At 47.0% G+C, this 15,694-nt stretch overlaps 1 protein-coding gene across 3 annotated transcripts in view; it reads left to right on the top strand.

Annotated features, from left to right (window-relative positions):
* LOC137517769 (NXPE family member 1-like) overlaps positions 1-15,694 on the top strand; it is a 126,376-nt gene that overhangs the window by 77,819 nt on the left and 32,863 nt on the right. For all 3 annotated transcript variants that reach the window (XM_068234801.1, XM_068234800.1, XM_068234802.1), the window contains one exon: positions 13,228-13,446. In XM_068234801.1, the coding sequence (XP_068090902.1) occupies positions 13,228-13,446 (219 nt within the window). The remainder of the gene's footprint in view (positions 1-13,227; positions 13,447-15,694) is intronic.

The following is a 15,694-nucleotide window of genomic DNA, read 5'->3' on the forward strand; positions in this document are numbered from 1 at the left end:
AGGGGGCTAAGAGATTAAGTCCCCGTCAGGCTCGATGGTCTTTGTTTTTTTCGAGGTTCAGGTTCATAATTACGTATACCCCGGGTAGCAAGAACATTAAGGCAGATGCCCTGTCCAGATGCTTTGAGTTGGAGACAGCACAGCCTTCTGCCCCAGAGACCATTGTCCCACAAAATTTGGTGCTGGCCGTAACAGAGACTTGGGAAGACTGGACAGAGACCTTGAGTCCTTTTCAGCAGGATGTCCCTGAGGGGAAGCCTGAGGGGGTTTTATTTGTGCCTCTGCCATTCCGTCTCCGGGTGCTACAGATATTCCATTCACACAAGAATGCGGGACATCCTGGGGCATCTAGAACGCAGGATCTTGTGGCCAGGTGCGCTTGGTGGCCGTCTCTGGCAGCCGACTGCAAAGAATTTGTTAAGGATTGTGCGGTATGTGCTAAAAGCAAACCCTCCCGGCTGGCACCTGTAGGGAGGTTGCAGCCTTTACCCACCCCGAATGAACCATGGACCCACTTGTCCATGGATTTTGTGGGTGAGCTTCCCAGATCAGAGGGCATGTCGGTCATTTGGGTGGTAGTCGACCGCTTCAGCAAGATGGCCCATTTTGTGCCCTTGAAAGGACTCCCCTCGGCCCAGGAATTGGCCGACTTGTTTATCAAACACGTGTTCCGGTTACACGGCATTCCGGAAAACATAGTGTCCGATCGGGGAGTCCAATTCGTATCTAAATTCTGGAGGGCATTCTGTCATCAAATGGGCATGAAGCTGTCGTTTTCATCGGGCTACCACCCACAGACCAACGGTCAGACGGAGAGGGTCAACCAGTCGTTAGAGCAGTTTTTGAGATGCTACGTTGCAGAGGCGCAGAATGACTGGGTCAAATTTCTGCCCTTTGCAGAATTTGCACAAAACAATTTGAAAAGTTCTTCCACTGGATTTTCTCCGTTCCAGGTTGTGTCTGGAAGATTGCCCAAATTTTCACCGTTACCAGTGGCCTCCACTCCGTTTCCAGCTCTGGAGGCTTGGCAAAGGTCTTTTAAAGACATTTGGCGGACGGTGAGAGACAGTTTGGAAAAGGCGTTTCTGAGTCAGAAGGGTCAAGCTGACAAGAAACGGTCTTTGGAGTGGAGATTCCAACCAGGAGACTTGGTTTGGGTATCCACACGTCACTTGGCCCTGAAACAGCCCTCAGACAAGTTGGGTCCCAGGTTTGTCGGGCCTTTCCCGATAGCCAGAAGGATAAACAACGTCACTTACGCTGTTGATCTTCCCGCTAGCATGCGTGGGGTAAGGTCCTTCCACGTATCCCTGCTTAAGCCAGCAGTCCATGTGGGTCCCACTCCTCCTCCTCCTGTGTTGGTGGATGACCAACCTGAGTACGAGGTAGAAAAGATTTTAGATTCACGCGTTGTACAAAACTCGGTACAATATCTCGTACATTGGAAAGGGTACGGCATTGAGGAGAGACAATGGGTACCGGGGAGTCGCATGCATGCGGACGAATTAAGGAGGGAATTTCACGCCTTACATCCCGAGAAACCTGGTAGGAGTTGTCCAGAGTCCACTCCTCGGGAGGGGGGTACTGTGAGGAAACGCGGAAAAGCCGCCGTCTCTCGAGGTGAGGCGGCTGCTTCCGCGTCCAGCATGGCGTCACAACGCGGAAAAAACGCCGCATGCCGCATGGGCAGTGCGGCGGAATCCGCATTGGTAACGGCGGAATCCGCATCAGAGGCGGCCCCCGCACTAGATACATTGCATGACAGTACTGGTGTGGCTGGGACTGATAGTCCACCAGGATTCAGACTTACACGCGCGCGAGCACAGAGGCAGAGTTTAAATAGCAGTTAGAAGGGTGTCGGCTGACCAGCTGGGTCAGCTGACAAATTCCACTGCTCTCATTGGACCAGCAATTAGGGAGGTCCTGGAAAGGTCCTAGAGTATATATACTGCTGGTTGTTCACTTGCTCTTTGTCTGGCGTGCGATCACATATGTGGGAGCACCCAGATCCGTAGTCAGATCCGCAAGTGTGCCGGGACCAGCTGGAGCTGTAATCCTACACTTAGCTAGATTCTGTTGATAGCTAAAGTACTAGTTTGATTGTGATTATATGTTATGACTTTTGCCTGCTTTGACTATCCTCCTGAACTCTGATCTCGTACCTCGATATTTCTGATACTCTGTTGCCGAACCCCGGCTCGTTCCTTGACTCTGTTTCTGCCTCCTGATTTTGTACCCCGATATATCTGATACCTCGTTGCTGAACCCTGCCTGTACTTTGACTCCGCCTTTGCCTCCTGATCTTGTACTTTATCTGTCCGTGTGTGTACGACCTGGCTTGTCCGACCTCGAGAACCGACCTTACCGTTAGAGGCGGTTCCTCGCTCTGTTAGCGATCCTTCCTCCTGAGGGTCACTTTCAGATATACCTTCCTACTGTCAGTCTGACTCCTCCCGTCTTGGAGAGCTCAGGTCTGCGGAAGGAATCTGTGCAGTACTCCTTGCTGCATTGAGGCCTTGTCCTCTAAGTGTTACTGTTACACCAAACACTACACTCTACTCAGGTGAACAGAGGTTAGTTTGTATATCGGATTATCGGTGAGACTGCAGATCACTTATAATCTGGTATATATCTGTATTTCCGGTGATACTGCAGATCACCGGTAATCAGATACTCTCTGCGCCCACCGATCGTTACAGGTAAATAGTAGGCCCAATGAAAGCCTATGGGGGATTTTACCAATTTTGGACCCCTGTAACTCTGGTTTGCAGAGATGTAGGGACCCCATCTTTGGAATCCAAGTCTAACAATATGTCTTCTACCTGCATGAGACATTTCGTGAAATTCAGACGTTGCTAACGGCCATGGCTGAGATTTATGTACGTCAGCATCACTACCATTGAAATTGCCCAAATAAACAGGTTTTTGTGACCCTAGGCTATGACCTCTTCGGCCTAGGGGGCGGGGCCCGAAACTCACCAGTCATGTTCCCCCTAAGAGTCCCTACAATGCTAGAAAATTTGCCACTGCTGAGCAATTGCCCTTTGAAAAGATGTGAGATTTTGGAAAGTGAAATAGGGAGGCAATGAAAGCCTATGGGGGATTTTACAAATGTTGGACCCCTGTAACTCTGGTTTGCAGAGATGCAGGGACCCCATCTTTAGAATCCAAGTCCAACAATATGTCTTCTACCTGCATGAGACATTTCATGAAATTCAGACGTTGCTAACGGCCATGGCTGAGATTTATGTACATCAGCATCACTACCATTGAAATTGCCCAAATAAACAGGTTTTTGTGACCCTAGGCTATGACCTCTTCGGCCTAGGACTGCATTGAACGCGACCCACGCATTGTGCGCATTCTGGACAACACCAATTACTGGGTTTATACCCTTCTGGATCCACGGTACAAACACAATGTTCCAAAACTGCTTGAAGAAAGAGTCAGACAGGTCAAAATGGAAGAATACCAGCAGGCCCTTGTGGAGACTTTAGAGAGGAGATTGACATCCTCCCCCTCCTCTAGCCAGTTGTACGCCGACAGACTGACTTCCGCAAACCCAGGACGACCAGGAGGGCAGCAAACAACACAAGCCGCAGCTAGTGCCCAAAAGGGAATGGTATCGGCAGTGTCCTTGGAGTGGGAAAATTTTCTGACACCCATGCAGCAGCACACAGAACAGCAAGCGTGCAGATCCACCTCCAACACCGATCGCCTGGAGAAGATGGTCAAGGACTACACGTCAGATGGCATAGCTGTGTTGAACAATCCATCTGCACCCTTCAACTATTGGGTATCGAAGCTAGACACCTGGCACAAACTGGCAATGTACGCAATAGAGGTGCTGGCTTGCCCGGCAGCCAGCGTTATGTCGGAACGCTGTTTCAGTGCTGCCGGAGGCATCATCACAGATCGGCGTATCCGCCTCTCCACAGAAAATGCAGACTGTCTGACTCAAATTAAAATGAATCAATACTGGATTGGAAACGACTACGCAACACTCCCGGACCCCAACCAAGTAACATGAACAATGAATATCTGTGATGGGTTAGCGTTTCCGGTCCCTGTTTATTGAACCTCTCATCTGTATTACATTTATGACTGCATGGCGACAAAATGCAAATTGCTATCCGCACGCTTCTTGTCCTCATGCAAGGCCTGGGTTGTTGTGTCTCAAAGCGTGGCCTTCTCCTCCTGCGCCGCCCTCCTCCTGTTCCATCACGTGTGCTGCTGCTGGGTTAGCGTTACCGGTCCCTTTTCCTGGAACCTCTCTCATCTGTATTACATTTATGACTGCATGCCGAAAAAATGCAAATTGCTATCCGCACGCTTCTTGTCCTCATGCAAGGCCTGGGTTGTTGTGTCTCAAAGCGTGGCCTTCTCCTCCTGCGCCGCCCTCCTCCTGTTCCATCACGTGTGCTGCTGCTGGGTTCGCGTTACCGGTCCCTTTTCCTGGAACCTCTTATCTGTATTACATTTATGACTGCATGCCGACAAAAAGCATGTTACCTGTGCAAAGAAAACAGACATTTCCCGCATTTAAAAGACAGTTTTCCCTTTGAAACTTAAAATCGATTTTCTCAAAAACTATAAGCTCTTTTTGATAAAAAAAATTTCCCTCTTGTACCCACTCCCAAGGTGCACATACCCTGTAAATTTGGGGTATGTAGCATGTAAGGAGGCTTTACAAAGCACGAAAGTTCGGGTCCCCATTGACTTCCATTATGTTCGGAGTTCGGCTCGAACACCCGAACATCGCGGCCATGTTCGACCCGAACATCTAGATGTTCGCCCAACACTACACGTGACCCGTTCGGCCAATCACAGCGCTAGCCGAACGTTCGGGTAACGTTCGGCCATGCGCTCTTAGTTCGGCCATATGGCAGAACAGTTTGGCCGAACACCATCAGGTGTTCGGCCGAACTCGAACATCACCCGAACAGGGTGATGTTCTGCAGAACCCGAACAGTGGCGAACACTGTTCGCCCAACACTACCTGTCACCTGTTTTTGCACAGTGGACAAAGATGCTGTGGACACTGTCCAATTTTGCACTCCTGTCCAAATGTGCACAGCAGCCGAGGCTGGGACTGCGTACGCAGGTATGCGTACTTGACAAGTGCCACTCATACATGAGCGTCATTTATGAAGTATGCATGCCCAGAAGCTATTGGCTGTAGTGCATTCAGGCAGGAGTGCAAAAGTACAGGTAGTGGACAGATCATGCACTGATTTTGTTGTTAGAGGAAAAGGGCAGAGCAGCACAATGGAAGGAGCCCATTCAAACTAGTGATTACTAATGAGATTTTTGGACAGAATGGTGTTGGGGAAGGGGGAGAGGGTCGGTTGGTGGTACCTTGCCTTGGGTGCTGGAGATTACAAACCCAGCCCTGTATTTTTCTATTGAATTACAGCAATGTTTCACTTCATTATTCTAGAATGTACTGCATTTTCAAAGACAATGACAGCGAAGTACCATATATTGTGGCACATTCACTAAACAGCGTTAGAATTGCTGTGCACAGGCAGCGCATGCATGGAAATTTTAGTTGTGTTTAAACAGAGTAGCGTGTATGTGCACAGAGCGCAACTCGCTTTATGCACACAACCCGGCATGTTGTTCTATAGCTGGTATTACGTTGTTTTATAGAAGCAAGCAACATGTGTGTTGTGTACATAACATGCATTCATGTAAAAAATGCACCTGTAAGAAAAGGGTGGGGGGGATTGCCACTAGTAGAGTATCAGTAAAATTACTGATATTCTACCACTTAATTCCAATAGTAAAATATCAGTAATCTTCAGCCATATTTTACTATGTCTTAACCTAACCCTACACTCACACAAAACCCTCCCTCTAACAATGCCTAATCGTAAGCTCTCCCATCTAGTGATGCCTAACTGTAAGACCTCCCTCTACTGATGCCTCACCCTAAGACTTCCCTCTACCGATGCCTCACCCAGAGACTTCCCTCTACCGATGCCTAACCCTAAGACCTCCCTCTACCAATGCCTAATCGTAAGCTCTCCCATCTAGTGATGCCTAACTGTAAGACCTCCCTCTACTGATGCCTTACCCTAAGACCTCCCTCTACCGATGCCTCACCCTAAGACTTCCCTCTACCGATGCCTCACCCAGAGACTTCCCTCTACCGATGCCTAACCCTAAGTCCTCCGGCCTCTACCAATGCCTAACCCTAAGACCTCCCTCTACCGATGCCTAACTCTTATCCCTCACTCTACCAATGCCTAACTCTTTACCCCTCCAGGTGGTGCCTAATACTTAACCCTACCCACCAACCCCCCCTCCCCCACAATTGCCACAATTTGCATACCGGCAAGCAATGATACCTGCGATTTTATGGGGCATTACCTTGTGCCCAAAATTCCCCTTCTTTGTCGCAAATCGCGGCTTTTATAATTAACGTCTGTGGCAGCACCCTTTTTTCTGCAAGTACTTCTGCGCCCTTTTTTTCTTATTCAGACATAACATGTGTTGCTCTGTTTGCATAGCATGCTACTTGCGTAAACAATGGTAAAATAGCCATCTGTTTAGTTAATATACTCTATTGTGGGTTAAACTATCTCATAATTTATGCACCCTAATAAAAAAATAAAATAATGAAAAAATAAAAATAAAAAGGTGACCCCTGATGATGATGCAAGCGGAAACTAGTCGAGAAGAGAGCGGGCAGTGTGGCCACTACGCAGCACACCAGTACGGAGGTGTTGTGCTATGATATTTATTGCCTTTCCTTGTGTCTTTTGCTCCAATGTAAAATGGAGTCTGCCATGTGCAGACCATGCTGCTTCTAACAATGCCAATATGACTGCCATTGTGTCATTTTATTGATTCCAAAACCTTTAGAACTAATTAATGGAACTCAAATTGGCTTGGTAAGCTCACCACTGAGCTACCTGACCTACATACACAGGTGAAGCCTATTATGAGAAAGAGTATTTAAGTGGGTCAATTGTAAGTTTCCCTCCTCTTTTAATTGTCTCTGAAGAGTAGCAACATGGGGATCTTAAAACAACTCTTAAATGACCTGAAGACAAAGATTGTTCACCATCATGGTTTAGGGGCAGGATACAAAAAGCTGTCTCAGAGTTTTAAGTTGTCTGTTTCCACAGTTAGGAACATATTGAGGAAATGGAAGACCACAGGCTCAGTTCAAGGTAAGGCTCGAAGTGGCAGACCAAAAAAAATCTCGGAGTCAACCCACAGACCAGCACCAAAGACCTACAACATCATCTAGCTGCAGATGGAGTCACTGTGCATCGTTCAACCGTCGGGACACTTTACACAATGAGATGCTGTATGAGAGAGTGATGCAGAGGAAGCCTTTTCTCCACCCACAGCACAAACAAAGTTTCTTGAGGTATACTAAAGCACATTTGGACAAGCCAGCTTCATTTTGGAATAAGGTGCTGTGGACTGATTAAACTAAAATTAAGTTATTTGGGCATAACAAGGGGCGTTATGCATGGAAGAAAAAGAACATAGCATTCCAAGAAAAACACCTGCTACCTACAGTAAAATATGGTGGTGGTTCCATCATGTTGTGGGGCTGTGTGGCCAGTGCAGGGACTGGGAATCTTGGCAAAGTTGAGGGACGCATGGATTCCACTCAATATCAGCAGATTCTGGAGACCAATGTCCAGGAATCAGTGACAAAGCTGAAGATGCACCGGGGCTGGATCTTTTAACAAGACAATGACCCTAAACACTGCTCAAAGTCCACTAAGGCATTCATGCAGAGGAACAAGTACAAGATTCTGGAATGTCCATCTCAGTCCCCAGACCTGAATATAATTGAAAATCTGGGGTGTGAGTTCAAAAGAGCTGTCCATGCCCGGAAGCCATCACACCTGAATGAACCAGAGATGTTTTGTAAAGAGGAATGGTCCAAAATACCTTCAATCAGTATCCAGACTCTCATTGGAACCTACAGGAAGCATTTAGAGGCTGTAATTTCTGCAGAAGGAGGATCTAATAAATATTGATTTAATTTATTTTTTGTGGTGCCCAAATTTATGCACCTGCCTAATTTTATTTAAACAATTATTACACACTTCCTGTAAATCCAATTACGTTCATTTCACTTCTGAAATATCACTGTGTGTGTCTCCTATATGATATATTTAACTGACATTTTTTTATCGTAACAACCAACAATATATACAGGAAAATCATGACGATTAACAGGGTTGTTGTTGTTTTCGCATCCCACTGTATTTTGCCTGATCCTTTGGTACTGCCTTTGATTGTATATATTTGGATGTTGTTTATGTCTGTATATATTATCGTATAGATAGGTAGATAGTGAGGGCGTTGTATATATTTGTCACTGTTTTCCTGGGTTGTCTGCAAATAGTGTGCTGTGCATATGGTCATGGCCGGATTTCCGCACAGGCCGAATAGGCCCGTTCCTAGGGCGGAAGAAAAGTAGCAAGAGAGCTGGGGCGGCTGTCACATACTGGCAGCAGATCAGCCGTTCGGCAATCAGCTGTCTGCTCCAGCCGCGCTGTTCTCTAGTCTCTCCTGCATACACGCAGCATGAGAGCGCCCCTCCCTTCCTCTCCACTCTGATGACACTGAAGGGAGGAGGGGCTGAGCTCTCTGCTAACCAGCCGGGAGATTCAAGGGAGGAAGAGAAATGGTAACTATGCGGGCAGCGGGGCACTGTAAGCATGGAGGGGGCTGCGGGGAGGGGAAACAACGTGCAGCCAGCCATAGCGAGTGTCTCATAGTGAAGTGTGTCTTCAGTAAATATATTGCTGCAGCTAAGTCTGCAGCACATTACAGAGTACATAGTCATGTCACTAACTGTCCTCAGAGGAGCTCACAGTCTAATCCCTACCACAGTTATAGACTAATGTCCTACCATATTATTATTATGTATTTGTATATCACTGACATCTTCTGCAGCGCTTTACAGAGTACATAGTCATGTCACTGACTGTCCTCAGAGGAGCTCACAATCTAATCCTGCCCTAGTCATAGTCTAATGTCCTACCATATTATTATTATGTATTTATATAGCACTGACATCTTCTGCAGCGCTTTACAGAGTACATAGTCATGTCACTGACTGTCCTCAGAGGAGCTCACAATCTAATCCTACCATAGTCATAGTCTATTTTTATACTGTACTGCTTTACAGTATATTCCACTGTCGATGCTCTTTGATGATTCAGTGGCTGGCTAGTGTAATGGTTAAGGGCTCTGCCTCTGACACAGGAGACCTGGGTTCAAATCTCGGCTCTGTCTGTTCAGTAAGCCAGCACCTATTTCAGTAAGGAGTTTCTTGGGCAAGTCTCCTTAACACTGCTACTGCCAACTGAGTGCGCTCTAGTGGCTGCCTCGCAAGCGCTTTGAGTCCAACAGGAGAAAGGCGCTATAAAAATACTGCAATTAATTCATTGAAGTTTAAAGGACAACTCACCTGAGAGGGATATGGAGGCAGCCATATTTATTTCCATTTAATCATTACCAGTTGCCTGGCGTCCTGCTGCTCTTTCATGCATCAGTAGTGTCTGAATCACACACCTGAGACAAGCATGCAGCAATTGCAGTCATCTGATCTGCATACTTGTTCAGGGTCAGTGATTAAAAGTATTGGAAGCATAGGATCAGCAGAACAGCCAGGCAATTTTCATTGTTTTGTACAGCAGGAGAGATTGCATTGTTTATTTTTTGATTGTTAATTTGCATTGTTTATTTTTTTATGTTTTACAAAAATAATTAAAAAAACTGAAAGCATTTATACTTACCTTGGGCTTCCTTGAGCACCCTTTAGGTCGTGGGCTCCCTTGCCATCCTCCTGGGATACTCTGATCCTCCGCTGGCTGGCCAAGCCTCTTCCTCTAGTCCCCCTGTACTGCGAATGTGCTTCCATCATGCCCTGTCACCGGGAGCTACAAATGTCCTCAAGATAGTAGCGCTCAGTTCATATATTCAATCCTCCAGAATCCTTCAGGGTCTCCTTGTCATATGAACTAGAGTGACCAGACGTCCCGGATTGCCCAGGACGCGTCCCGGATTCAGGGTCCGCTGTCCCAGGCAGCATGAGGTCCCGGGAAACGTCCCGCTTTTAGCTGCGGGACGTCCCGGCCTCGGGACTCTGGCCACTGTAACTGCATGAACTGGCTGCAGCGTCCATAGACGCCGTGGCAGTTCATAGCTCGCAGCCCCGCTCCAGCCTCCTTAGTCTTCCGGTAATCCGACACCGGCAGGAGAGCAGGGCTATGGTAAGATGGCTGCCGAAGCCCTGTACTGGAGACTACAGTATTTGTGTCTCCAGTACAGGGCTTCGGGCGCCATCTTGCCATAGCCCGCTCTGCCTGTTAGCGCGGGAGACTGTAGAGCTAGAGAGGAGTTGTTCTGCAAGTGGAAGTGGAGAGAGTTACACTTTTGGTGTTACGCTTAATGAAATAACAGTCTGCACTATTGCATCTTTTATACGTTTTTATTGAGGTGTGTTCATATGACAAGGAGACCCGGGAAGGATTCTGGAGAATTGAATATATGAACTGAGCGCTACTATCTTGAGGACATTTTTAACTTATGGTTTGGTAACTATATATAGAGCGCACCACCTTGTTGTAAGCTTTGATTGTTGATAGCGCTGCATACTAGATTGAATCTGTCACTGGGAGCATTCTGCTCAGGTGGAGAACACCAACGGCAATGACAGCGCGATGAGGGTGCATGCGCGCCTGGGCCACACATGTGCAGCATGCACGACTGGGGCGATTTTAGGAAGAGACCTGGCTGGTCAGCAGAGCATCAGAGCATCCTGGGAGGACAGCAAGGATGCCAAAAGCCTAGAGAGGGCTGAAGGAAGCCCCAGGTAAGTATAAATGCTTTTGTATTTTTTGTATCAGGAAGGAAATAAATATGTCATCCTCCATATCCCTCTCATTTCAGTTGTCCTTTAACTAGTTGACCACTGAGGGGTTTTTCCCCTTGAAGTAAACCTCCAGACTAAGGCTGGTTTCACACCAGGACGTTGCGTTTTAGGGGACGTTATGGTCGCATAACGTGCCCCTAACGCAACCCCTGGTGCTCTCTAAGGTGGACGTCAGAGTGAGCCGCGTTGTGCAGCTCACTCTGGCGTCCGTGATGCCGTGATGCGTACTCTTGTGCGCATGCGGCATCACGTGGTCCCGCCCGGCCAATCGCCGCACAGAGCGGCCGCTCCAGGAAGTAAACACTGCACGTCACTGAGTGCAGTGAATATTAATTAGCCATGTGCTTGGCCGCTCTCCGCTCCTCCCCAACATTACTGCGATTGTCCAAGCAGTCTAACGCGGCTCTGCCGCTTACAAAGTACGGCATGCAGTACGTTGTGTAATGGCGCAGCGTTACTGTGTAACGCAACGTGGGCACTCTGAACGGCCCATTGATTTTTCATTGCTGTGCAGTGGGGTGCGTTACAGGCTGCTCTAACGTGCGCCTGTAACGTCCCACTGTGAAACCAGCCTAAAAATCTACTCAGCAGCACTGAAAAGGCTTGGTGTTTCTTTAACCGTTTCACAGCATCAGAACTTTGTTTTTCTTACCCAAGCCTAATTTTTAGCTGCATGGAAGAAAACTGCCCGGGCATTTTCCCCCGGACGCTGTGCAAAGCATGATGGGATTTCTGATGTTGTTGTTCTCCCTCTGCTGTTTTGGCACAAATTTGTTTGTTTTTTTATTTTGAATTTGAGATTTGAAGCCTAGCGTGCGCAGCTGGGAGGGGTGATCAGGACACAGGACAGTTGGAACTGTGTCTCATGCTCCCTGTCACCTTCTTTCAACCAAAAAGATGGCTGCCCTCATGAAAAAGATGGCTGTCCCCATGAAATCACAAACATTTGCCTGTTCTTTTAAAACAGGGTGGGTAAGAGATTATATTACCTATTTATTTTAATTAACATAACTAATGTAACTTAATGACAGTATGTTTGTTTAGGCTGAAGTTCCCCTTTAAGGACAAGAGCAATTTTCACCTTTCAGCGCTTCTCCCTTTCAGTTGCCAATAACTTAATCAGTACTTATCACAACACAATGATCTATATCTTTTTTTTTTTCGCCACCAATTAGGCTTTCTTTGGGTGGTACATCATGCTAAGAATTATTGTATTCTAAATGCATTTTAATGGGAATAATAAAGAAAAAAAATGGAAAAAAAATTTCCACCATTATACTTTCAAAACAAAGCGTTCTTCTGTGGATAAAACCCACAAATGTATTTGCCCATTTGTTCCGGTTATTGCAATGTTTAAAATATTTCCCCTGTACAATGTATGGCCCCAACATTTTATTTGGAAAGAAAGGTGCATTTCTTCAGTTTTTTTCATCACTAATTAAAAGCCCATATTTTCAAAAATAACAGTAATATACCCTCTTCACATACATATTAAAAAAGTTCAGTCCCTAAGGTAACTATTTATGTTTTTTTTTATTGTCAAATATCTATGTCCCTGGGATTTTAAATGAAGTTCTGAGGGATGTAGATATAGTGCACTTGGTGCAGCCAGTAGTTAAAGTGTACTTGAGATGTTACAAACACCAGGATTTATACTTACTTGGGGCTTCCTCCAGCCCCCTGTAGTCCATGCGATCCCTCGGTATCCATCCAGTCACATTCCTTCTACTGCAGCCAACTCCGGTAAAGTCCCCAACTGAGTCATTTGGGAACTACTGGGCCTGTGTGGACCTAGGCTAGCCTGGCCTGGAGAATTGTGCACTTGCGCAGTTACAAGCCTTAACTAACTGCGCAGGCACAGAACACTTCTGGCCATGGAAGCACAACCAATGACGTGCACTGCTAGGGCCATGCATGGGCAATAACGAGGCTGGCCGCGAGAGAATGGATGGGAGCGGACGCAGCAAGGCAGTCCACGGACTAGGTAAGTATAAATCCTTGTGTTTGTAACATTGCAGGTTTACTTTAAGCATTTACTGTACTTAATATGTGTTTCAATTGATTTTATTAATGAACTATCCATCCATACCTACTTGTTATTGATATTTGCCTGATGAAACCTTTGTCCATATTTTTCATGTAGCTACATGGTTAAGTTCTCTAGCTTAATGGCTACTATAATAGACTAGCAGTACAAGTAGTAGTGCTACAGGAGATGCACATTGATTTTTAACCTGTGATTTTAGTTCAATTAGTTTGATGATGTCATAATTTACTGTATATCTTGCCAATATATCTCTCTCTTTAAGATTTAAGTTCTGAGACAAAGGAAAGATGTAAAACAGGAGGAAAATTAGAATATCCCAGCGGATATTTCAAAGACAACATCTGGTATCCAAAGAGCTGCAGTATGCAGACCTACCACAGTGCAGAGGAATTAAACTCCTGCATGAAGGGAAAGTTCTTCTACATGTTCGGGGACTCAACTATGCATCAGTTGATGACCTATTTTGAAACGAAGTTGAAAAGTAAGTGTTACACAATATGATATAGAAGCGTTCCAAATTTTATGCAAAAATGATTGTTGCACCAAAACAGTCTGTGCAAAGCTTGAGGCAGGGACGACACTAGGCAGAAATGCTAGCATTGCAGAAGCCACTAGCCTTTTTACGGCTAATGAAAGTCTATGGGCTGCATGTAAAAACGCATATACTGTATGTGTGTTTTACATTGTGTGTTTTTGAAAATGGACAACTTGCTGCATAATTTTAAATAACATATGTAATGCATATAATGTATCTAGGCATGCTCATTCGAGTAGCTACCTACTCGGAGCTACTTGGAATCGAAAAGTTAATTACAGCACCTGTGGGAGTGGGTTAGGGAGGGTTAACTTACCCATGCTACTGTCTGTTTGCAAACCAATCCCGCCCCACGTTGCATTCCAAGTCGCGTTCCAGTCACTACCTTCAACCCGGAAGAAGGAAGCGTGGTAGCTATGTGAAACGTGACTTGGAACGCAACATGGGATGTGATTGGATCGCTTGTGAACAGATGGCAGCATGGGTAAGATAGCCCTAAGAGCATGCCTAAATGTACCTCAATCGAGACCCAGAGGAATGTATTTTTACATACGTTTTAATGCGTGTTTTTTTTGTTTGTTTTTTACTGTATTTTATTCCATTGATAAGGTAAATTAAGAAAAATGCAAAATGCACCAAAACGCCAGTTGCCATTGTCTTAAGCTACAGGTGTCGAAGTCCAGCACTTGAGGGCCATATTCATGCCAGTGTTTAGGATGGACTGAGAAAGGGAGAAATGTGTTCTACTACTTGATGGACCACGCCTTTCCTGACTCCGTCCCATCAATTAATTTGAGCTGTGTCAACAATGTGTGAGGACCTCGGCCCTTGAAGACTGAAGTTCAACATCCCTGTCTTAACCAACTTAGCTCAGCTCGTCCATTACTACCGCGGTGGATCAGGGCAGTTTCTAGGCTAAATTTCACCCAGTTCGAGAGTCAAAAAATTTGCCGCCCCCCAAAATCAAAGCTGCTAAGTGAAATCATGTCAAAAGGCTTCTTGAAACCAACTCACCATTTTTATTTAATTTTAATTTTTTTTACTCTGCGTCTGACCACCTGCCCAGGGAAAAAAGAGCGACCCCTCCGCCCCCTAGCCAGGGAGTCACAGTATGGTGGTCTGACCACCTGCCCAGGGAAAAAAAGAGTGACCCTCTCCCCCCCTAGCCAGGGAGTCACAGTCAGACCATGGTGGTTTACCCGTCAGACCACTATGGTCTGACTTTGACTCCCTGGCTGTGGGTGGTAGGGGGGCTCTTTTTGCCCTGGGCTGATGGTCAGAGCCCACCATGGTCTGACTGTGACTCCCTGGCTGGGGATGGGGGGGGTACTCTTTTTGCCCTGGGCTGGTTGGTGGTCAGACTCTGACCACCAGCCCAGGGCAAAAAGAGTGCCCCCCTACCCCTAGCCAGGGAGTCACACTGTTAGACCATCACCATGGTGGGTTCTGACCACCAGCCCAGGGCAAAAAGAGCGCCCCCCTCCCCCAGCAGCCACGTCAGAAAGAGAGAGGCAGTGCTGTACATAGACTGCCTGCCTTACTGACTACTTACCATGAGGTCCATCTCATGGCAGGTGGAACTGGAAGAAGGCGCCGGGCCAGGATCGGTGGGGGTCTGGGCAGGGGACCATGGAGGTGCTAGCGGGCAGCGGCAGCAAGGGCCAAGGCACCCACTAGGAACAGTGGCCGCGAGGAGCCCGAGTCCAACTGGCCAAAAAGACTCCACCTTCTGGGGCTGAGCTCCGCCGCACACTGCTGCTGCACACAGGGGTGAGCCTGGGGTGCCTGGCACCTAAGTGCAAGATTTTCTCTGGCGCCTATGGGAGTGCTTAAATTAACCGCGCCCAACCACATAACCACACCCATGTCCTGCCTAATCACACCCACACCTTCCACCTCTTTACGCATGCATGTGGTACCCCATTCCTACCCCTCTTCCATGGGCTTGCTCCTGGCTGGCTTTGGCTGCCTGCCAGTCTGCTAGTCTCTGGACTGACTCAGGTTGAGAGGCTCTGCGAGTGCGATGCAGTCACACACTGCATATTTATGGCTGCCTGCGGCCACCCTACTCTCGCTCGCTGTCATTGGCTCCTCCCCCGCCAAGCCCAAGCGTGAGGTGGGCTGCCTGTATCTTTCCCGTTGCGCCGCGCAGCCTGCCAGTGTTGCCAACCTTTCACGTTATTTTTTACTGACA

Source organism: Hyperolius riggenbachi, chromosome 5 (assembly GCF_040937935.1).
Source record: "Hyperolius riggenbachi isolate aHypRig1 chromosome 5, aHypRig1.pri, whole genome shotgun sequence".
In the NCBI taxonomy this organism is placed as follows: domain Eukaryota; kingdom Metazoa; phylum Chordata; class Amphibia; order Anura; family Hyperoliidae; genus Hyperolius; species Hyperolius riggenbachi.